General features: G+C 37.2%; 5 protein-coding genes across 5 annotated transcripts; 3 read left to right on the top strand and 2 right to left on the bottom strand.

Moving 5' to 3' along the window:
* Positions 1-1643: 1643 nt before the first annotated feature.
* Positions 1644-6961, top strand: LOC116022195 (apoptotic chromatin condensation inducer in the nucleus-like). Its single transcript, XM_031262797.1, has 6 exons — positions 1644-2101; positions 3260-4510; positions 4615-4932; positions 5626-5808; positions 5901-6052; positions 6182-6961. Exons 2-6 carry the CDS (start codon positions 3265-3267, stop codon positions 6644-6646), a joined length of 2364 nt encoding a protein of 787 aa, XP_031118657.1. The 5' UTR covers positions 1644-2101; positions 3260-3264; the 3' UTR covers positions 6647-6961.
* A 647-nt stretch (positions 6962-7608) lies between these two features.
* LOC116022070 (60S ribosomal protein L30-like) lies at positions 7609-9044 on the top strand. The gene is made up of 5 exons (XM_031262622.1): positions 7609-7751; positions 7877-7982; positions 8079-8180; positions 8647-8715; positions 8809-9044. Exons 1-5 carry the CDS (start codon positions 7728-7730, stop codon positions 8847-8849), a joined length of 342 nt encoding a protein of 113 aa, XP_031118482.1. The 5' UTR covers positions 7609-7727; the 3' UTR covers positions 8850-9044.
* A 458-nt stretch (positions 9045-9502) lies between these two features.
* Positions 9503-11083, bottom strand: LOC116021726 (leucine-rich repeat receptor protein kinase EMS1-like). The gene has a single exon (XM_031262191.1). It carries the CDS (start codon positions 10882-10884, stop codon positions 9790-9792), a length of 1095 nt encoding a protein of 364 aa, XP_031118051.1. The 5' UTR covers positions 10885-11083; the 3' UTR covers positions 9503-9789.
* A 2375-nt stretch (positions 11084-13458) lies between these two features.
* Positions 13459-15180, bottom strand: LOC116021996 (phytosulfokine receptor 1-like). Its single transcript, XM_031262535.1, has 2 exons — positions 14951-15180; positions 13459-14855 (listed from the first exon to the last, which is right to left on the bottom strand). Exon 2 carries the CDS (start codon positions 14831-14833, stop codon positions 13748-13750), a length of 1086 nt encoding a protein of 361 aa, XP_031118395.1. The 5' UTR covers positions 14834-14855; positions 14951-15180; the 3' UTR covers positions 13459-13747.
* Positions 15181-18121: 2941 nt separating this feature from the next.
* On the top strand, positions 18122-21742 carry LOC116022726 (protein S-acyltransferase 8-like). The gene is made up of 5 exons (XM_031263578.1): positions 18122-18396; positions 19104-19289; positions 19970-20275; positions 20431-20664; positions 20892-21742. Exons 1-5 carry the CDS (start codon positions 18358-18360, stop codon positions 21363-21365), a joined length of 1239 nt encoding a protein of 412 aa, XP_031119438.1. The 5' UTR covers positions 18122-18357; the 3' UTR covers positions 21366-21742.
* The last annotated feature ends 778 nt before the right edge of the window (positions 21743-22520 follow it).

Genomic DNA, 22520 nt, shown 5'->3' on the forward strand with positions numbered 1-22520 from the left:
AGATATTGTTCGGCAAAACATCTGTCTCTGTTTCCGTAATGCTGCTGCAATTTGTTCTTCATCTCCACTGCAAAAAAAGCTAGGCTAGCTAGGGCACTCAAATTTCTCAGGTTTTTCTAGGATTCCCTCTTCTCTAGGGTTTAAAACCCACCAAAAAACAACATAAAAGAGATGATTACACAAAGTAATTTTGGCAGCCAAGGTAAAGTTGTAGGTTTAGACTAGTCGAACATAATCTCCTATTCGTTTGCAGGTCCGATAAGTAGAGAAAGAGTTTAGTATGAAAAGTATGGATTACGGACGGCGTCAGTTATTCGTTTGCAGGTCCGATGGTGTTCATTGAACTTCTCGGCAGCGGCGCTCACGGTGAAGAAAGAGATCCGACGGTGTTCATTGAACTTCTCGGTAGCGACGCTCACGGTGAAGAAAGAGAGAGGGGGGTTGAACATATGAAAAGTCTAAATTACCCTTGCTTAAATGGGCTCCTCACCGGTTGATCGACGGAATGTGACCGGAAGGAGTAAATCGACGAAACTTAATTTATTTCAGGGGTTAAATTGATGAATATGGAGTTAGAGGATTACATTGATAATTGGCCAACAATTGAGGGACTAAATAGGTGATTTACCCTAGATTATACATGTTAAACTCAGAGGTCATGTGCTAATAAATATTTCTTTCAAAAAATATGAACAATTCAATATAATATATTTTTATCACCACTACAGAAATAACATATTTCGCTCGTATTACGTCTCACATATAACATTGGTTATTCTAAAATCGACGTTATATGTTTATTTATTTAAAAATAATAATTATTAAATATATAACGTCACTTCTGAGAGGAACCGACTTTATATGTTTAGTTTTAAAAAATTGAGCTTTAAAAAGCTAACTTTAAGAGGTCATTAATTTTTTTTAAAAAAATCATTTTTAAAATTAATTGTTTTTTAAAAAATTGATTTTTAACGTTTTTTTTTGTTAAAAGCGACATTAAAAGCTCATTAATTTTTTAAATATTATTTTAAAAATTAATTAAAAAAATATTGAGCTTTTAACCTTGATAGGATTCTGACGATAAAAACGACTGACGAACTAGCATCGATCGCCATGAAAACCGAGAAAGAAGGCGACTAGTGGTTGCCATTCTTTGAAGAAGTCAATCCAACCCACCAATTGCCTTCTCTTATGATTCAAAGAACAGTCGATGATCGCTTTATTGTCAAAAATATCACTGGAGTTAGTCGGAATATTGCTAAAGTTAGCTGGAATGACTTGTGATAGTTGGTCACTAACTAATTTTGAACTTCATTGCACAAAAATGAGATGTTGATGAGTTTAATTGCAACTTTAAAAGTTTAAAGGCTTAATTAACTTTTTAGGTAAAATTAGATGAACTATTTACACCTTTTCCGCATTCAATATAATAAAATGTACATTCTGAATTTATGATCCAAATTAAAATATGGAGCATGTTCTACAATCTACAATATAATTTGCCGTATCCTTGGGTTTGGGCCTAAAGAAATATATTTCAGTCCATTTCCCAATATATATCAGCCCATTTATTTGTTCACTTCGACCCGAATACCGTACTAATAAAGTAATAAACCCGAAATCTGCCTTTCAAATTCTACTCTTATCTTTTCTTTGCTTTCTCTTCTTCGCAGAGTAACTAAACGACCACCGAAAGAAAAATTGCGCCATATGCAAACCCTAGAAATTTCGATTCTTCATTTTTTATTATTAAATCCCTCTGAATAATCTATTATTACTTTTTTTCCCTCACAAATTGTGTCTTCTCCTTCCCTTTTTCTCAGGAAAAGAAAATTCTTGAGTTTTCGTTGTTGTTGTGTTTTTTCCTTCAATAACGTAGGGCATTTCAAAGAAATTATTGCATTTGTCGTTTTTTTGTTTTTGTTTTGCAGGAAACAGTTACTTAATGCTGGAGTTAAATGCATTTGGCTGATCTTATTGTCTGTTCTAATAATTGTTGTGTGTTGTTTCGGAATTAGGGTGTTCCTCTTATCTTGTTCGAAATTAGGATTTGTTCATCTTCTGGAACGAAAAAGATATTTCCTTTATATCTGATTCACTGGTAAGTCTCTCTCTCTCTCACTCTTTTTTTTTTTTTTTTTTTTTGGTTTTTTTTTTTTAGGACTTAGGATCTCATAAATCGACTTATTCCCTTCTTGGGCTAACATAGACACTAGGCATGATCCCTTGAGGGGGCGGTGGTTAGCTCCTTAGCAACCAGTAAGCCATACCAAACCAACTAGACCACTTAGCAATGCAACATACACCAATGCCAAATAAGTAGAAATGTCTTGTTGAAGACAATGATGTTTGGAGGGGACAAGAACTCCCCATCCCGCCTACAACCCATGTGTCTTTATTACTTACGCAACCTACCTATGGCCTACGGTGGTTTGGCCAAAGTCCCAAAGGGAACCACCAAAGTCCCAAAGGGATGCTGAATTAGTTGGATGGTCGACCAAACTAACCAACCAGTTGGCCAAAGGGGCGAAGCCTACAGTTCTTGGTACGCTACTTGCACAAATCTCGATGATTAAGGTCCTATTTGATAAATAATCAGCCTATCAGTCAATTTTAACTTATTTGATCACTATTAGTTGTTTGGTTAATAAGCTTTTTGTAACTCTAAAATACTAAAATTCAAAAGGCTACTCAAAGCAGCCTTTTCAATTAGCTTAGCTTTTCGAGAAAAAAAAATTATACCAAACAACTATTAGCTAACAGCTAATCTATCAAACAACTTTTTACAATCAACTAATGTTATTAACAAATCATACATTCTACCCNCTGGTGTTTTGAAGCTTTTCTTCAATTCAATTTTATTTCCCAAATTTCTGTTGTGAGCATAAGTGGGAAGTTCGATGAATGTTAATGCTGTTATATAAAGTTGTAAGCTTTGTTTCACTACAATGGCATATTTACTTGTGCACTGACAAATTTTTTTTTCCATTAATGTAAAAAAAAAAAAAGATTGTATTTTTTCCATTTCTCTTGTGTATATTCCAATGGTCATTGTGTATATTTGAAGTAAAGACAAACTTTATCCCATTGTTTGTAAATATTGATGTGTTTTGTGTTTAACTTTGATTATTGCTAACCAAAGGAAGAAAATTACTTGCTAAGCTGATCAATGTGGAGTTCCTTTGTTTTTTGTTATGTCAATTTAAAGTTTGTAAGTGTGTAACTCAGTTACTGAAGTGTATTTCTTTTGTTGGTGTAGAAAACATGTCTACAGAATATCCTGTGCTTGATAACCGACCAATTAACAAGTGGAAGGTAACTGAGTTGAGGGAAGAGCTTAAGAAGCGGAACTTAACAGTAAAGGGGTTGAAGGATGAGTTGGTGAAAAGATTGGATGAAGCGATTCGGAAGGAAAGGGAAGCCCTTGAGATGGAAGAGAGCAACGGTTCTGATAGTGAGAGTGAGCCTGTACTTGAGACCTCTGATGCTCAGGTAGACCATGGTGGTGATAAAGTTGTTGATGATGCTAGGAAGGGCGGTGTTAATGAAGTTAGTGAAGCAGATGATACTGTTGCTAAAAGTGAGACCAATGATTGCCCTACTGATACAGAATTTGCAAAAGCCACAGGCGAGGTACCAACTGGCGATTCTGATCAGTCTATTGAAGGAAGAAAAGATTCAGATACCCCTATGGAAACCATAACTTCAGTTGATGTTATTGAGGGTGCTGTTGAGATGGCTTCAGCTGAGGTGGTGCTAGAAAACAAGGTTGATGTATCAATAGAAGGGTCCAGTCTGTTAGAGTCTTCTTTAGATGGCGGCAGTATTGTGAAGGAGGATGTAGAAATGAAATTAATTTCTGCTGAGGAACCTAATTTTATGGGAGAAGAAAAGGGTATTGAGGTGCTACCTAATGCATCTGGGGGAATCACTACAAGCAGCAAAATTGATCCTGAAAATGAGGGATTAAAACCTTTGAAGATGGATGCTGAACCTGATTTGTCCGACCCAAGCACCCAGGTACATGAGGTCATCCCTAATTTAGGGTCTCAAGTAAAATCTGACTCAATTCCTAGTGATTCTTTGCCCATTTATGTAACAAAAGAACTTAATGATGATTTGAATGCTGATAATGTCCAATTAGAACAAGAAATTGTTAGGCCTGAGATGGTTCCTCCATCAGCCAACAAAGACCCCTCTGGCGTTGGCATTAATCATCCAATGGATGATCAAATGCCAAGCAAGAGTCAAGGTCTTGTTGGAGGAACTGATGATGACGAGTCCTCAAATGTGAAATTTAGCATGAAAAATGAAAATGCAGACCAATCCTTTGTAGATGTTTCCATTATAGAACATAACATGGATAATAAGGCTTCAAGTAGTACTGAGCTGGAAGTGCTGTCAAAAGATGGAAATATGAATCAAGCTGAGTTTTTATGTAAAGAGAAAGAATCATCTGAAGAAGAAAAACTTGATGTTGCTGCTTCTACCGAGGAAACCAAATTTCAAGGTATGATTGCTCTCCTGACATTTTCTCCTAACTTCACTGTATATATGATCAATGATCCTGATGCCGTTGCCTATTTCTATTCTGTCTGCTACCTACCAAAGCAGACAATGAATCTACAGATGCTGGTTTTAGTAAGATTACTGATATGACAGATGGAGAAAATCTTGAAAAAATAAACCTCGACCAATCTTCAGCAGATGATTCCATGGAGGAGGACATAGTAGAAATAAAGATTGTAGATTCTGAACAGATCTCCTCTGAAGTGGGTGAAAAGACTGAAGAAACTCATACTAAGGAATCTGGATTGGGGTTGGAAGGTAGTAGTACTGCTTTGCCGTCTAACATTCCTTCTGATGCAGTTGAAGTTTCTCATGGAGATAAGAATAAGATTCTTGATGCACCTGAAAAGAGAAAATTTCAAGGTATGTGTTTACACCCCCCACCCCCCCTCTCCCCACTCTTGTAGTCTTATCTCTTGTGTTCAGTCCCTCCTGCTCTGATTCTGTGTGTGATCAGCACCTTTTGTCTGGTTCTTTTGTATTTCCATAGTGAGAAGTATATTACTAGATGAGCAAGTTTCAGGTCTTATGTATATTATATTGCGGAACGAGAGATTAGTCATGCAAAAAAATACTTCAACTAATGACATAATGAGAGTTAGCATATGCTGCTTTCTCATGAAAATGTTAATTACTTGTTAGGGAAAATATGCAGAATGTAATACAAAAAACACACTTCAATTTTTGCTGTGTGTGTTTTTATGGTTTTACTCGAGTCCCTTTAGCCTGTTTTTATTGTTCAAATGCTGATATTGGTTTTTCCATTATGAGCTGGTATGTCATATGCTAGGACAACATTACTTGCAACTCACAGCATGTATGCAATAGACAACGGTCTAGGACATACTTCATAAAAGTGAAACTGAAGATTAAAAAAAGGGAGGGGCAGCTGGTTTACCATTGTGTTCTTTCTTTATGTACTCAAAACTGGTTCTCTTTTCGGGGAATAGGTGCCAAAATGACGTACCAAAGTTCCAAATATTAAGTAAATGACCATTATTTTAAAATTACACCATATATATTTGTATGTTATGCTGCTATCATGTCTTTTTTCAGACACAGCTGCATCGGGAAACAAGGAACCTGCCAAAAGGCAGCGCAAATGGAATTATGAGTCTCTAAAGATATCTGAACCAAAAAATCCCAGTATCTCGGTTCTCACACCGAAGCAAATCTCAAGGCCTTCCCCTGGTGGCAGTGACTCTACGCATGATGTAGATACTCCCAAGGAGCGGATTGGTAAGAACATGTTTTATTTGCAACAGTGCGAATGTCATTTGCAAAAATTGTAGTATTGCAATAACTAACCACTCTTTGATTGTGTATTCAAGTTCCAGAGTCTTCAAAAACACCCACCAATTCTCTCAGAATTGATAACTTTGTGCGGCCGTTTACACTGAAAGCTGTACAAGAGCTCCTAGGTCAAACCGGAAAGATCTGCAATTTCTGGATGGACCACATCAAGACCCATTGCTATGTCAAGGTAATTTCTTTCGCATTCTCATTCTCAGTTTAGCCCCAACAAAAATATCCGAGACATAACTGTTATAAGCTCTAATTACATGTAATAATCTAAATATAGGATTATGATGAAATTATTTTTTTTTAACAGTTTTCTTCTGTCGAGGAAGCCATAGAGACTCGAAATGCTGTGTACAATCTTCGGTGGCCTACAAATGGAGGGCGCCTCCTGCTTGCAGATTTTGTTGATCCACAGGAAGTAATCTCGCGTTTAGAGGGCCCTTCCAAGCCAACCACTCCTACAGCGAGTGCCAGCCCAGCAGTCCCTCCGGTCCAAACTCCATCCCAGCCCTCACCACTAGCCAGGCAGCAAGCTCCCCGGGAGCAAGTTGAGCGCCCTCATCCACTCTCCCGCCAACCACCTACTTCTGATCGACCTGCAATGAAAGAGCGGCTTGCTAGACCACCTTCCCCTGTTGCTGACAAAATGGAAGCCCCCATCGTCACTTTGGACGACCTGTTCAGGAAAACAAAAGCCACCCCTCGGATATACTATCTACCCCTGACAGACGAGCAAGTATCCAGAAAGCTGAACGAACAAGGAAGGAACAAGTAGACTTGCATTAGGCCGAGTATAATGACCATTTGGGAATGCAATAATAACTTCACCATTTAAGGCTGAAGGCTCAACATCTGTTCCTAATTAGATTTGTGTTCAACTTTATAGACTAATAGACACAAAGTTATATCAGTCAAGTAGTGTTTTTATTTTTAGTTTTGAACTCCATGGATCCTTTGAACAGCTGGCTTTTAGGAGGTTTAAGGACAACTCTGTAACTCTGTAATCTTTATTCTAGTTTGTATTTTGTAAGATGTTCAACTTACCTTTTTTCATCTTCTTCATATTATTACTCCGCATGTAGTTTCATCACTTCCATTCTAGCCATCCTCTACACTACATGATTAAACACAAATGCTATACTTCTTCAAATACCTTACTCTTTACTATTTAATTACTTGTGTAATTGTTGGGGTCTAACTCTTTACTAATTAACTACTTGTGTAATTGTTGGGGTTATGGGTTCTGGCAAATTATATCATGTACTAGGGTCTACTTTGCATTGTAGACCTTAGTCTAAAAATAACATTCAGATTTTGTATCTATAGTTGACATATTCTGTATGTTGACCTTGGTCCATGGTAAAACAATTGCGGGGTTACCCATTGTATACTCTCAGATAGTCGGCTTTGTACTTTTTTTTTTTAGACTTAATACCCGATTTGGTTCCTCAATTATTAAGATTTGACCACTTCGATCATCGACTTCAAAACTTACTCAATTTCATCCACAATTACGCAATAAAAATAGTTTTGATTGAGCAAGTTGGGGATGAAATTGAATAAATTTTGAAGTTGAGTATTAACGTGGTGAAATCCTAATAGTCGAGAGACCAAATCGTATTGAGTAAGGAAAAAAAAAAAAAAAGTTTGGCCCAAACATGATCAACCCGGTCCATTATCAAATTGTTATTTTGCCGTGGCCCATTTCCCTTTTTCATAAGAGGCACGTGAATTACACATGCAATGGTAAAACCCTAATCAGTCACCCCATTTTATCATCTTCATAGCACCAAACCCTAATACCCCCTTCCTCAATCTCGTCGCGGCAGATCTCTTCGCGTCTGTAGTCATTGAAAATGGTGACCACCGGAAAGAAGACTGTAAGTTCAGCCACCAATCTCCCCTCCTGCTTTCGTTTGATATGAATCGCTTCGGCTTTTAATTTTCATTCTGAAAATGTTTATGTGAAAACTAATTGAATGGAATATTGGAAACGGAATTGCAGAAGAAGACCCATGAGAGCATTAACAACAGGTTGGCTCTGGTGATGAAGAGCGGCAAGTATACACTTGGGTACAAGACTGTTCTCAAGACCCTCAGGAGCTCTAAAGGTGCGAACTTTTTAATTTTGGCTGCATTTTTTTTTGGTTTAAAGATAATTTTTAATGTGTCTTTTCTTATAACTTGTTGTTTTATGGATCCAACAGGAAAGCTCATATTGATTTCCAACAATTGCCCACCTCTGAGGAAGTCTGAGATTGAGTACTATGCTATGCTTGCTAAGATTGGGGTTCACCATTACAATGGAAGTAAGTGAACCTTAAAGTTGGAAATTTTTTGTTTTTAGCTGGCATTTTGATCAATATGGTCTAGAGGTGATTGTGCATGAAATTGAATAATGTGTGATGACAGGAGGTTGTTTTTTGGGGCAGTACTTAGGGTCTCTGATTCTTATATTATGTGTATGGCTGGTTTTATCATGTATCTATAAGCCCGACATTTGGTCCAATTTGATGATTCAGTTGGGCTAAATGCCCTGATTCTGGTTAAACCACAAGGTGTTGTTACCTCATTTCTCGGTATTCTACTTGCACAGGCATAGAGTTTGGTGTTTTGTTTGTTTGATAGTATATAGGGAAATGTTTTCGCTGTGATTGACTTGCTGATGAATGTCTTTTTTCTCATTTAGTGACTATCAAGTAATATTTGTGCTAGGCTGTAAATTTGCTGCTGCAATCTAATGAGATGTTCTTGTTTCTCTGTTTGTGTGTGTAGACAATGTTGATCTCGGTACTGCTTGCGGGAAGTATTTCCGTGTGTCTTGCCTTAGCATCGTTGATCCAGGTAATTCTTTTTCTGCTTTCTTGGTCATGAATTCTCGAAGACCACTAAAATCGAACATCAGATGTGCTTAAAGTGTTGTTTTTTATCTTTCAGGCGATTCAGACATCATCAAGTCTCTGCCCAGTGAGCAGTAATAGATCAATACCATCCAGCAAAGTAGAACCATGTTTTCCAGGATTATGTTATTCCCCAACTATTGTTCTTTAATACCAAGAACTGGAAGATCTTTTGAATGCTTATTATCGACGAATTTTGTTTCTTTCTTTTCATGTTTGAGTTTGAGACTGGATAATAGATGAATTCAGTATTATATTTTTCATTCTCCCCTCTATATTGCTTTATTATTTAGTTTCCACTACTGTGAGGATGGTTGAAAACATCTATTCTTATATGTGATGTTTAACTTTGCAAAAACTTGTGTGAGACTGTCTCGCAAATCCTTATTCTTAAGATGGGTTAGGTCAAGATAAAATGTAATACTGATAGGGAATAAAATTTTAGTCATAATAAACATTAAGTCTTTACCCTCTTGTTTAATTGATAAAATTGAGTCATAATGCACATTGCGGAGTTAATACCCAATATAGTCCTCGATATCCTATTTGGGATGATTCCTTCTTGTTCTCGTTATTAAGAACACAGAAATGCAAATTTATTTCTGTTTCGATCTTAATAAGGGAAAATGAAGGAATAATCCCAAATAGGATGAAGGATGAGAAATTATCAAAGGACCCTATTTCTAACCATCCACAATTAAATTGAACATAAAAAGTCATTTATGACTAAATTGAATAAAATTACTATAGTCGAGGACTATATTGTGTATTGACTCGCACATTGAGCCTTTATCCTCTCATAAAATCAAGTCATAATACACCTAATAGAGGTTAAAAAAAAAAAACACCTAATAGAAAACATTACTCATATTCTTAATGAATGCATGCTAACTTACATGTTACAGTATGGAATAACTGAATAAGTACATATGTCCTTTTTCTAAGTATTATTTTTAGACAATGATATCAACTTTACATTCATAAACAACTTACCAAATTTGTTCATGTAGAATCTCGGTTACTCTAACATTCCAACAACATCACTCATGGTAGGCCTCACCTTGGGATCCTCACTAACACACATGGTGGCGATAGCGAAATAGTTGATGACGTCGTTTTCCGGCAAATTCTCTCTCGAAAGATTAGGATCGATCATTTCCATGTATCGTTTTTGTGACACCATATTTGTGACCCATTCGACTAGGCGAATCTCGTATCCGTCTCCTCCTGCAAATGGGAAGTTAGGTCGTCGTCCCGTGGCGATTTCCAGCATCAGTACTCCGAAGCTATAAACGTCGCCCGGCGTAGTCGCCATCATGCATCCGTAAATGTATTCTGGTGGCATGTACCCCATTGTCCCGGCCACTTGCGTCGAGACGTGCGAGTGGGATCTATCCATTAGCCTGGCCAATCCGAAATCTGCAATGTGAGCTCCGAATTCGGCGTCGAGTAAAATATTACTAGCTTTGATATCCCGATGTATAATCGGAGTGTATAAGGTGTGCATGTAGGCTAGCCCCCTAGCAACTCCTTGGACAATCTTAATCCTAGTTTCCCAATCCAAAAGCTTGGGACACTTGGCTGTCCCCGCCACGTCATACCCCATCGATGACATGTCGTAAAGCCATTGGTCAAGACTCCCTTTTGCCACATACTCATATATAAGAATCCGGTCCGAACCGGCGATGCAAAAACCCAACATCTTAACGATATTGGGGTGTTGAATCTTTCCCAAAGTCTCCATCTCCGCGTGGAACTCACGCAGCCCCTGAAACGCGTCGGGTGCAAGCTTCTTGACGGCGACGGTGACGCCGGAGGCGAGCTTCGCCCGGTAGACGAGGCCGAAGCTGCCGTCGCCGATGATGAGATCCGGCGAGAAGTCCCGGGTCACGCGCGCCAGCTCGCCGATCTCGATCCGGGTCAGCGCCGGGTCAAACGTGGCGCTCTCGATGGAAGAAAGCTCGGCTGCAGGGGCGGTCCGGGCCCGCGGCGGAGGGTGGCGGCGCGTGTGTTTCTTGGGGTCTTTGCAGAGCGCGTAGATGACGGCGAAGATAATAGTCATGAAGAGAAAGCTGCCGGTGGCGGCTAAAAGGGCTTGCAGTGCAGGCTCCATAGATCAAGAAGATGAATCTATAGACACATATAGTGGAAGGGAGAAGAAGGGGAGATAAAAAAGATGGGAATTGTAAAGGAAGCCATGGGGATGGTGGGTTTAATGGAAGAAGACTTGCTTGTCCCCATAGCGTAGACTGAGGTTCGTCGTCAACGTTTGGCAGATATCATGAAACTCTTTTTCACTTTGTTGTTGGGAAAATATTTGTTCTTTTTTTCTAATAGAGTTGAGGTGGGACAGTGTCTTAACGTTAGTCTCACCACTAAGTATGCAAATATGTATTACATAATGTTAGAAAATATACAACACAATATGCACTATTACGTATGCATCACCAAAAAACGCTATTAGATACGCATCATAAAAAAACGTACCATTAAGTATGCATAAAAGTATTACACAGTGTTCGGAAATGCATAATTAGGTGTGAAGAGTTATGGTGTATTATTTTGGGTGTGTTGTGTGTTTTTTGTATATTTGTGCATTTTCATTGTTATGCATTTTCAAGCAGTCACACCGACCGTACAGAAAGACGTAATCGCATTTGAGCAGACTTCTATATATATGTGCTTCAGGTAGATATCTTTACTACCTTAATTCAAATTCATCTCGAGACTTTTAAATTGGTAGAATTTGACTTTTATTTAGGTAAAAAACTTATATCCTCGCTACCTTAATTCCAATTCATCTTGAATCCTCACTACCTTAATTCTAATTCATATTTTTTTGGATTGACATAGTTAGAGTCTTACTTGGAACAAAATCAGGTATATATCCCACTATTGCAAGACTAATTTGGATTCAAAGAGCTTAAGTTTTTTATATAAAGTTTAACCCAATATCTTAATTGCAATTCAATCTAATTGAATTTTTGTACTTCAGTTGAATTAGCAAAGCTTATTTAGAAAAAGACCATATGTATCTCTACAATTGCAAGATTAATAAGGGATTAAATCAACTTAAGTCAAGTCTATAAAGTTTAACCACTATCTTAATTGCGATTCAATCTAACTTTGAATTTTTATACTTCGGATGAATTAGCAGAGCTTATTTAAAAAAAAAAGACCATATGTATCCCTATTATTGCAAGATTAATAAGGGATTCAATCAACGTAAGTCAAGTCTATAAAGTTTAACCCATTACTTTAATTCCCGTTCATCTTAAACAGCTCATATTAGTCCACGTATCCCCACTATTGCAAGACTAAGCTTCAATCGACTTAACTTGGGTCTATACAATTTAATTCATAGCTGAGAAAAAATTAGCGAGAACTCTTTATCATGACGACGTACACCAATTCTCCGATATTATTATTATTATTATTATTATTATTATTATTATTATTATTATTATTTCTTGATTGAGATTCTTGCATTTCCGGCCTTTTACCATTTCAAAATCTATCATTAATTAATGGAAACGGTAGGGTAGCAATGCATAGTTATGTGAGCTGTCTATAATGGGTTAGACCAAGTTTATATGACTGAAAATTGAGTATACTACTAATGTAAACAACCTATTAATTAATTAAACATATTATTGATCATGTTTTGTTTTCCCACGTTATGCATGTATAACTTGTACAAATAAATACAAAATATATATGTGAATTATATGTACATGTTATGATAAATGGATTCACACCGATCTTTTGCTATACTTTCATACTGTCCTACACGCATGATATAATAACTAATAAAATATGCTTGGTTTGGTTTCAAAAAAAAAAAAAAAAACTAATAAAATATATGTTAGGAGTAAATACCCAGTTCGTCTAGATGTTCAATTTAGTGGTTTATAGAAATTATTTACACACTTTTTATTACACTTACATATTATATGGTCTAATAATATGTAATAGTCACATTAAATTGTGACTAATTTGAAAGTAAGTTACGTTGTTGTGAAGTCTTAATCATAAGTTTTTAAAATACTTACAACTTTATTCATAAGATTAAATTACAAATTAAAAATATGATTATATTACATTTTGCATAAAAAAAATAACAAGTTAATTCTATTTTTGGTCATATATTGATAGGTGATAGTCCACTTTTAGTCATTTTTATTAGAATATATCCTCATTTGGTCATAACATTATTGTGGCATGGTCATTTTTAGTCCTCCATCCACAAAATCGTTAAAATATCGTTAAATACAAAGGCATTTTAATCATTTTTTATATAAAGTAAGTTGAACTGTTATATTTTTATGTTTATTTTTATTTTTATTTTTGAAAATATTTATAATTGAAGACTGAAATGCCCTTGTATTTAATGATATTTAAATTGCTTTGTTGATAAATGATAAATAAAAATGATCATGCCACAATAATACTAGGACCAAACGTGGATAATTAAAAGAAAAAAAACCTTAAATTAGACTGCTGCCACCTACATTCTATAACTTAGAATTAACTCAAAAATAATCAATAATTGTGTTTATCACTTTTGACTTAAAAATTAAATTTATAGTTTTGACCATTTGATGTAAAAAAAAACATAATGAATAAAAATCATAACCCACTGCACCTCCTTTTATTAAGCAATCAAAATATGACATATCATAAAGAGTAAAAAAAATGAGAGTACATATAGAATCTCATAAACTTAGTGAACAATGATTACATGATTTTTTAAAAATATATATAATCTGAAAAATGTTAAAGTGCTAATCAGTATTGATTTCTCACACCGAGCGTCAGACAAACCTAGTATGAGTACTCGTAAGTCTTAAGTAGTGAAGATAACAAAGCCAAATTCTTTATCCGAGATTTTTGAAACCTATCAACATTAACCCTTTTACAAAACTTATGTACTATTACACACATGGAGTATGGCCTAATAATCTATAATTTGTTAGTCATCCCAATTGCTCCAACATCCCAATAACATGGTTGATGGTAGGTCTACTCTTGGGATGCACACTCGCACATCGTGTGACAATAGCGAAGTAGTTGATGACATCACTTTCTGAAAAGTCCTTTCTTGAAATATTAAGATCAACCATTTCTATGTATCGCTTTTGTGACATCATATTAGCAACCCATTTAGTTAATATGGAAATATCGTATCCATTTTCGAATTTTCCTGTAGATGGATTAATAGGTCGTCTTCCAGTGATAATTTCCATCATCAATACTCCGAAACTGTAGATGTCACCGGACTTAGTTGCCTTTGTGCAACCCTGTATGTATTCTGGCGGCATATAACCCATTGTCCCAGCAGCTTCCGTCGAGAAGTGTGAGTGAGATTCTTTCATTTGCCTAGCAAAACCGAAATCTGTAATACGAGCCCTAAACTTAATATCCAATAAAATGTTACTAGACTTGATATCTCTGTGTATGATCGGAGATTCGAACGAGTGCAGGTAAGCTAGTCCCCTAGCAACTCCTTGGATAATCTTGATCCTAGTTTTCCAGTTTAAATGCTGTCCAGATTTTCTTGACTCTGCCACGTCATGTGTCGACGATGACGTGTCGTAAAGCCATTGGTCGAGACTTCCATTCTCCACAAACTCGTAAATAAGAACCAGGTCCGAACCCGCGGCGCTGTAACCCAAAATCTTGACTATATTCTCGTGTTGGATCTTTACCAGAGTCTCCATCTCCGCCCGGAACTCACGGAAACCCTGGAACGCGTCGGGGGCCAGTTTCTTAACGGCGACATGGACGCCGGAGGAGAGCCTCGCCCGGTAGACCAGGCCGAAGTGGCCCCTGCCGATGAGGAGATCCGGCGAGAAGTCCCGGGTCGCGCGGACAAGCTCCCCCATGTCGATCCGGTTAAGCGTGCCGCTTTCGCCAACGGTGACCGAAGTAAGCTCGGTTGCAGGGGCGGCCCGGCGCGGCGCCTGTTCCTTCCGGCATTTGTAGACGACGGCGAAGGTAAAAATCATTAATAAGAAGAAGCCGCCGATCGCAACCAAAATGTTTTGCAGTAAGGGCTCCATAGCTCTTTCAAACCGAATTGAACTAAAATTTGAAATTGAATGGTTTCATTTTTTCAAAATCGAAACATTCAGCGTAGTGCAAAGCAATAATCAAGAAGATAGGGAAGGTATTCTTACTTGATTTGTAATTCGCACAGATCAGGTCAGATCAGAGCCGCCATTTTCAGAGTGAATATAATATAATCGCCGGAGATATATATATTATATTTCTAATCAGGTGAGAACAAAGATATTAGCGCATTCACATTTGAAATCACTGAAAAGAAGTCTTTGCATTACTTACAAAGAAGCTACCAAGTAAAAGAGAGGAATTGAGAAGGCAGCCATGGCGTAGACTGATGAGGTTTCGTCGTCAACGTTTGCTTAGCTTAATTGAAAGTATATAATAAATTAAGGGAAAATGGTCGAATACCCTCAAATTTTTTGTACGAAATTAATTAGGTCCTTGAATTTTTTAAAGTTACAATTAAATCCAAAATCTTGTTATTTTGGGGCAATTAAACCCACTAACCTGTTTCTGAATATTGAGTAATGTAATTTATTGAGATTTAAAATTGTGAATATAGAGTTTTAAAATTATAAACATAAAGTTTTAAGTTTGTGAACATAAATCCGAGTCCACATTGCAATATGGATCCGGGTCCATGGCATAATTTGCCACTTAGATGGTTACGAACCATTTTGAAGATTCAAACATCGAAAACCAAAGGAATTAATAACAACCATAAATTTATAATAAACTTGGTCAACCATGACTAAATGATTTATTAATTATATAGTCAATAAATTACAAATTAAACTAACGTGCTAGCTACAACATTTCATTTCACTTGGACAATTCTAGCCGTATTGGAGCAATCATTATTCTGTAGGTCATGATTTATACAGTTGTGCAGATCATAAATAATGTACACTCAGTATACAAATAATAATATACTTTAAGTATATTAAAAATGTACAATTGGATAGCAAGCATTTTCGATTTTAATCAGGTAGCTATGAAAATAAACTAAAATAGCATTAAATATTCATAATTTAAAAATAAAATAGCATTGGTTGTATGCGGTAGCTCCACTTGTGACATTAAATACCATTTAATATTATTAATCATGCCTGTTAAACATCCCCGCAATCCAAACCACTCCATTTAACTAATTAGTTTTTTGTTAGATTAGAATTATTAGATTAAGCGAGTGCTGCCAAAGACCTTGTGGTCTGGTCTCTGGTGGCACCCAGTTAGACAACAAATTCGATTATATGTAGGGATGACAATAGGTCGGGAAGGGTTACATCCATCACTCGATTCACTTTACATTTTTTCACTCACTTCCAACGCGCATTGGGTGGACTTTTTCAGAACCCACCCTCATCCCCACCGTCCATCGAATACGGGTGCTCACTACGAGTACCCACCAGCTATCAACTTATTATTTTTTCAAAAAATAATATCAAAATTACTTACAAATATTTAAACAACAAAATTCATTAGTTATACTAAAACATAAAATAATAGAAATATTATTATAATATAATAACTAAATTGTTAATTTTTTAAAATAAATTTAGTAGTTTAGATATAAAAATTGTAAAAAGTTATTGAAACATTTATAATTAACTATATACTAGTACTACTTATTTTACTATTATATATATGTATATACACATGGCGGATCGGGTGGGGTGTTAGGCGAATTTTGTACCGCGAGTTTACATTTTTAAGACTCACACCCGACCCACCACCCACTATCACCCAAAAAGACCCGATTCATATGGAGTGAATTCGAGTGAATATCCATGCGACGGATTGAAATTGCCATTTCTATTTGTGAAAACTAAGTATTAACGTTTTCGATTTGATCATGAATTTTACTCATAATTTGTATGTTTTTTTATTGGCAATAATGACTTTGAAATCACATGCTTAGATTTTCTAGACATGGGTGCAGTTGGACAACTAATCTATACTTTGAAAATTTTGGGGGTAGGAAAGTGTAGATCTCATATTTTCTAGAAGTTACATTTAGAAAATAGGGATTGAAAACTATTAGATTATAGATTAGGGATCGAAAACAATTATAGATTAGGGATTGAACAATAATTTTCGTTATTAAAATTAACTCTTATTCATTCTTTGATACAATATTATATATCTATAATAAAGACAAATATTTGTTTTTATTGACAGCTTGTAGATTGGTTGATCCAATCATCATAATTTAATAAAGGGTTTAGGCATAATAAAATAATTTTTTTTTTAAAAAGAATTTATGAACCAAACGTTATGGGGATTATTTCCCGGGGTCCGTGCATGTGCTGTGCTTGGTCTTGGACTCTTGGCACGTGTTGTGGACAACCCGATCTCTACCGACCCGTTTGGAAGTCTTTTCAACCATGTCGATTGTCGAGTTCGCTTTTCTTTGTTGCTATGTGGACACCTTTATTGCTTTGGTTGGCTCGGCCTATTCGGGCCGGGACCAACCTGCTGACCTTTTCCACGACGATCAAGTTTCGTACTTTCAGGGGCATTTAGAGCACGTGTACGGCCCCTCTTCCGTCCCAATAAGCACCTATGCATGGATTCCATGTGCCTGTCATGCCGAAAGGTTGTAATTTATTCCCTCTTTACACATAGGATTCGTAGGCTTGGGGGCCACTTGATAGGCTTGACGGAAAGCATGTGTCAATTGCGTGCTTCCCTCTGTCAATAAAAGTGGGCCACATTAGTCCCACTTGCTACCAGTAGTCACGTTGTTGATTAACATCTTAGTATATAACGCATTACTGTGTCAATAAAAGTGGGCGACATTAGTCCCACTTGCCACCAGTAGTCACGTTGTTGATCAACATCTTAGTATATAACGCATTACTGTCTGTTTAGAGATAAAGATCTGACTCGCTATTATTTACTACAATAAGCTCTTGTTACGCAAAGACTACAATCGGTCAACTTGATCTAGACCTCTCCAGATCGACGGATCAGAATGTATCAAGTCCATTTGTATTCAATCCATTAATACATTCTCATCCCCTAATATGTACTCTAATAGTGTAACTCTAAACACCTACACTAGCCTAATTTACATTACCAATAATAATAAAATATTATTGAAAAAAATAAATCAAAGGAGAAGAAAACCTTTGAAATGATGAGGTAGGGTGGGCACCATTACTCAAGGTCAAGTCTTTATTTTTCCATTAAAACATTCCAATTAACCCAAACACGCCCCAACTCCCTCTCCAGCCTACACTGTATATCTGTATTCAAATTGAAATTCCATTGAAGCCCATTGAGCATCCCTTATTTACACTCTCTGCCATCCAATCACTCCAATCGACTGCTGAATATACTGAGATTCGTTCCCTCTCCGTGTCTGCGCGTCTGGGTCGACGAGGGATTGAGCTGAAGAAGAAGAAGAAGAAGAAGGGAGATGGATAGTTTCAAGCTTCAAGTCGTTCAACTGCTTTCCGGGTTGACTTGAGAGAGAAAGGAAGAAGGAGGGGACGCTTGAAGCTGTGGCGTGCTCATGGCAAAGCGCGTCTACGAAGTCTGGAAAGGGAGCAATGTGAGGATTGGATTGTCTGCGCATGTTTTTTCTGTTTGTTGTGGTTGATATTTTGTTTGTTTACTTGGTTTTGTCGTCTGGGTATGGTTTGAATTTCGCTAATTTTGTGTTAATTTTAGTGGGTCTCGTTTGATTTCTGGATTAATTCATTAGTGGATGCTGGACTTAACTAGATTCATTATGAGCCTTGAGCTTGCTGTTATCATATCTTTCTAAATGAATTAAAGTGAAGTTAGTTTGGGCTGATTTCTTGCCCACAATCTATGAACAAACTGAGCTGTTCGTGCGGGCGTTTGTGCTGATTTCTTACTTATATTACCAGTTGCCACTTAGTTTGAGGTGTAGTAGAGATTATATTTGGCTCTTTTATATGTGTGTCTTCTCTTTTGGTGGATGGAGGAAGGTTGCAGGTGAAATTTTATTATGGTGTTGTGTTTTCTTGACTGTGTATTGGGGCAATTATTTCTGTAACGTTTTTGGTATTTGGAATGATTTGTGATTGCTAGGGCACTATTTTTGTTGAGCTCTCTGCATTTTCAATAATTAAATTATGTATTGCGAGCAATTAGTTGATTTAGTTCAAAGCTGCAAGGTTGGTTATAGTGTTATTGCAACTTCTATGAAACTGTTGAGTGATTAGAATGGTGAAGTTTTAATTTTGAGGTGCTTGATACATTTTTGTAACGTGTTGTTTGTATCTTGTGCAGAAGTTCTTTCTTGGTGGAAGGTTGATATTTGGGCCTGATGCAAGGTCGTTGCTTGTATCTTTTCTCTTAATCACGGTGCCTGTCATTATTTTTTGTGTCTTTGTTGCAAGACATCTTCGCCATCAGTTTTCACCACATAATGCTGGATATGCAATTTTGGGGGTAGCAATTGCCTTTACCATTCATGTAAGTCCGACTACTACTTATTTGGAATTAACAATAACATGTTGTGTGCGTTTGTTTTTGTCATTCGTTGTGTGTATGGACTGTGTAGTTTTCGTGATGCTTATACGTCCTTTTGGTTTATAGGAAGCAGCTAGTGATCTGTATGGTGCACATCTCAGGTATTTAGAATGTGCACTCGTATCACTCGGGGCTTGGGTTTGGTGTAGTGGCCAAATGCTCAACTAGTGACTATTAGGTCATGGATTCAACCCTCTTTGACAAAGGGGCAAGGCCTTCCTTCCTTGGACCCTGCAAGACATGAGAGCTATAGGCTCTAGGTTGAGAGTTCAACCTTTATTCGGACTCCCCAAACTCATTCCTCACATCAATTCGAACAGATGGAGGTTCTAAATTCTAATATAGTTCTATTGGGTAGAATCATAAACTCGGCAATGATTTACTGGATTTAGTGAACTCCCTACTTCCTGCTTCCATCCTTTTATTAAAAGTTGTAGCTATACCCTTGGATGTTTTGTTTTTTTCTGTATTATGCTCCCATTGGCCTAACATAATTTCTTGTATTGTATTTGGCCGATTTTTCTTTCGTGACATCATTTGCTCACTAGTAACATGATATTGGATTCATTTGGCATGGGACAAAATTACGCTGTGGCTTAGATGATTATTATTTTTATTTGTAGGTATTGGCTCTACTTCTGCTTACATCAGCTCGGGATCCTGGCATTGTTCCACGCAATTCACATCCACCTGAGGATGAGCTTCGCTATGACACCTCAGCATCAGCAGAGATTGGTGGAAGGCAAACACCAAGCCTTCAATTCCCTCGAGTAAAGGATGTAATTGTTAATGGAATGACTGTGAAGGTAAAATACTGTGATACCTGCATGCTCTATCGGCCTCCTCGCTGCTCTCACTGCTCCATCTGCAACAATTGTGTCGAGCGTTTCGATCATCACTGCCCATGGGTTGGCCAATGCATAGGATTGGTATGTCTGTGTCATGACATTCAGAAACTTCTTGTTTCTTTGATTTTATTATTATTATTATTATTATTATTATTATTATTTGTTGTTTACATCTATTTGTGTGCACGGAAAGTTCCATCTAACAACTTGTTAATTTCCCATTTTTGATTATGCAGCGCAACTACCGTTTCTTCTTTTGTTTCGTTTTATCTGCAATGCTTCTCTGCATCTATGTTTTTGCCATCAGTGCTTACTACATTAAGGTTCTGATGGACAATAACCAGAGCACGGTATGGAAAGCGATGAAAGAATCCCCGGCATCTGTTATTCTAATGGCTTATTGTTTTATTTCCTTGTGGTTTGTCGGTGGACTCACCGGTTTTCACTTGTACCTCATCAGCACCAATCAGGTCAGTAATTTTTCTCCCACTTTTCTTGGCTTATGGTGATTAATACAGTTGATCGTAGGATTTGTCTCAGTTTTTATAATCAGTAAATTTAGTTAAAGAACCCTCGAGTGTTGCAAAATTTCACTGATTTTATGACATACGTATATAGATAATGCTGAGATGCCCAGCGTGGCTACTTGTTATCCACGATGGTTGGTTATTTAATGAGATCCTCTTCTAAATTGCAGACAACCTATGAAAATTTCCGGTATGGAGGTAGCAGAAGACACAACGTTTATGACCTCGGTTGTTTGAACAACTTCTTTGAAGTATTTTGCACGAAAGTGAAGCCTTCACGAAACAACTTCAGAGCTTTTGTACAAGAGGTGCCGCCACAAAGACCGTCTATGCCTACATCTCGAGAGGTTGACTACGAGGAAACGGGCGATGATCGACGTGCAAAAGTAGAGGATGATCTAGACATTGGCGGGGACCTTTTAAAGATCTCACAGCGTCACAACATTGGAGATATTGAAGCAGACATTCGCAGCCGAGGGAGTGATGTGCCCCAAAATAACTCTTCCGACGCTGATTCTGTTCTCAACTCGGATAGGCGACCCACAACCACCGTGCAGTCGGTCACACGGCAAATGAGTTGGGGAAGAAGCGGTAGTTTGGAAATCGCGCAGGATGTTGTTAACAGGAACTCCGATTTTCACTGAGGGCGGGCAGAATAGAGGCCAAAGGGAAGCGTATATCGACGAGAAGTATCGGTTTTGGTGTATGGTTTTGAAGGAAATGTGCCATTGATAGGGGACTCAAGTTCATTGATATGGAATCAAATCTTACTTTTAGGGTACACTGTGTGCTATAATTTTTCTTTCATCATTTTCCCTAAACTTCACAGTAGCTGTTATATATTTGTTTGCTTGAGGAGCCATGAATAGGGTATGCATGCATGGTTGTAATAGCTTAGAATGGCAGCATTTATACTTTTCTTGAACTTCATTCTCTGCTGTTCATGCCTGGTTGATTTGTGGAACTGTCTTTTTTACAGATTGATTTTTTTGAAGGGTAATGGAATCTCAAGTCTTAAGCTTGTGTTTTTTTTTTATTAGTAATTGGAGGACTCATACACTTTATGTAACAAGATGGCAAAAAATGAGGTAATTGAGTTAGTCGGGTAATTGGCTTAGTAACTACAAAGTTTCAAATTTCTCGTGAGAGTTACATATAGGGGGATTAATGTTGTAGAAGGTGCTAGTTGGATGCTGGGGAGCACTTAGCCAGCCGAATAATAATAAAAAGAAAAGCAGTGGATTGTGAACTGTTAGATTGTTATAACACCTGAGTCGGCACCCGGCTTGGTCAAGTTGGGTGTCGAGGGTGCCTAGTCAGCCGGTCAACTAAAAGTCGCGCTAGGGTTGAAATCCCTTTGACCTAGGGGCGGTCGGAATACCTAGGTTAATTTTAAAACTATTGGAGATTGGAGTTGAGCAATTTATTACTTAATCGTTAGATAATCGAGAATCGAATGGGTGCCGAGGGGCTAGGTAGCTGGGGTCCTAGGCCGATTTTTATAACACGGGGGTTGATCAATTTATCACTTAATTGCTTAGATTTCGGCCGATTATAAAGGCAATAAAAGAAAATATGGTTAGATCAATATATCGGTTTCACTGAAACTCGAACTCACCCTCTCTCATATGGGATGGGACCGGATGATACTAGACCACAAGGTATTTGACAAAAATTAACCTATTGAATTCAGGTAACTAATTAAAAAAAAAATTTAATGTACTTTTTAAACTCTAATTTTATTATATCTATAGAAGAAAAATATAAAAGCTCTTCAAAATTCTTCGCCGAACATCTAA

The sequence above is a fragment of the Ipomoea triloba genome, chromosome 6, assembly GCF_003576645.1.
Source record: "Ipomoea triloba cultivar NCNSP0323 chromosome 6, ASM357664v1".
In the NCBI taxonomy this organism is placed as follows: domain Eukaryota; kingdom Viridiplantae; phylum Streptophyta; class Magnoliopsida; order Solanales; family Convolvulaceae; genus Ipomoea; species Ipomoea triloba.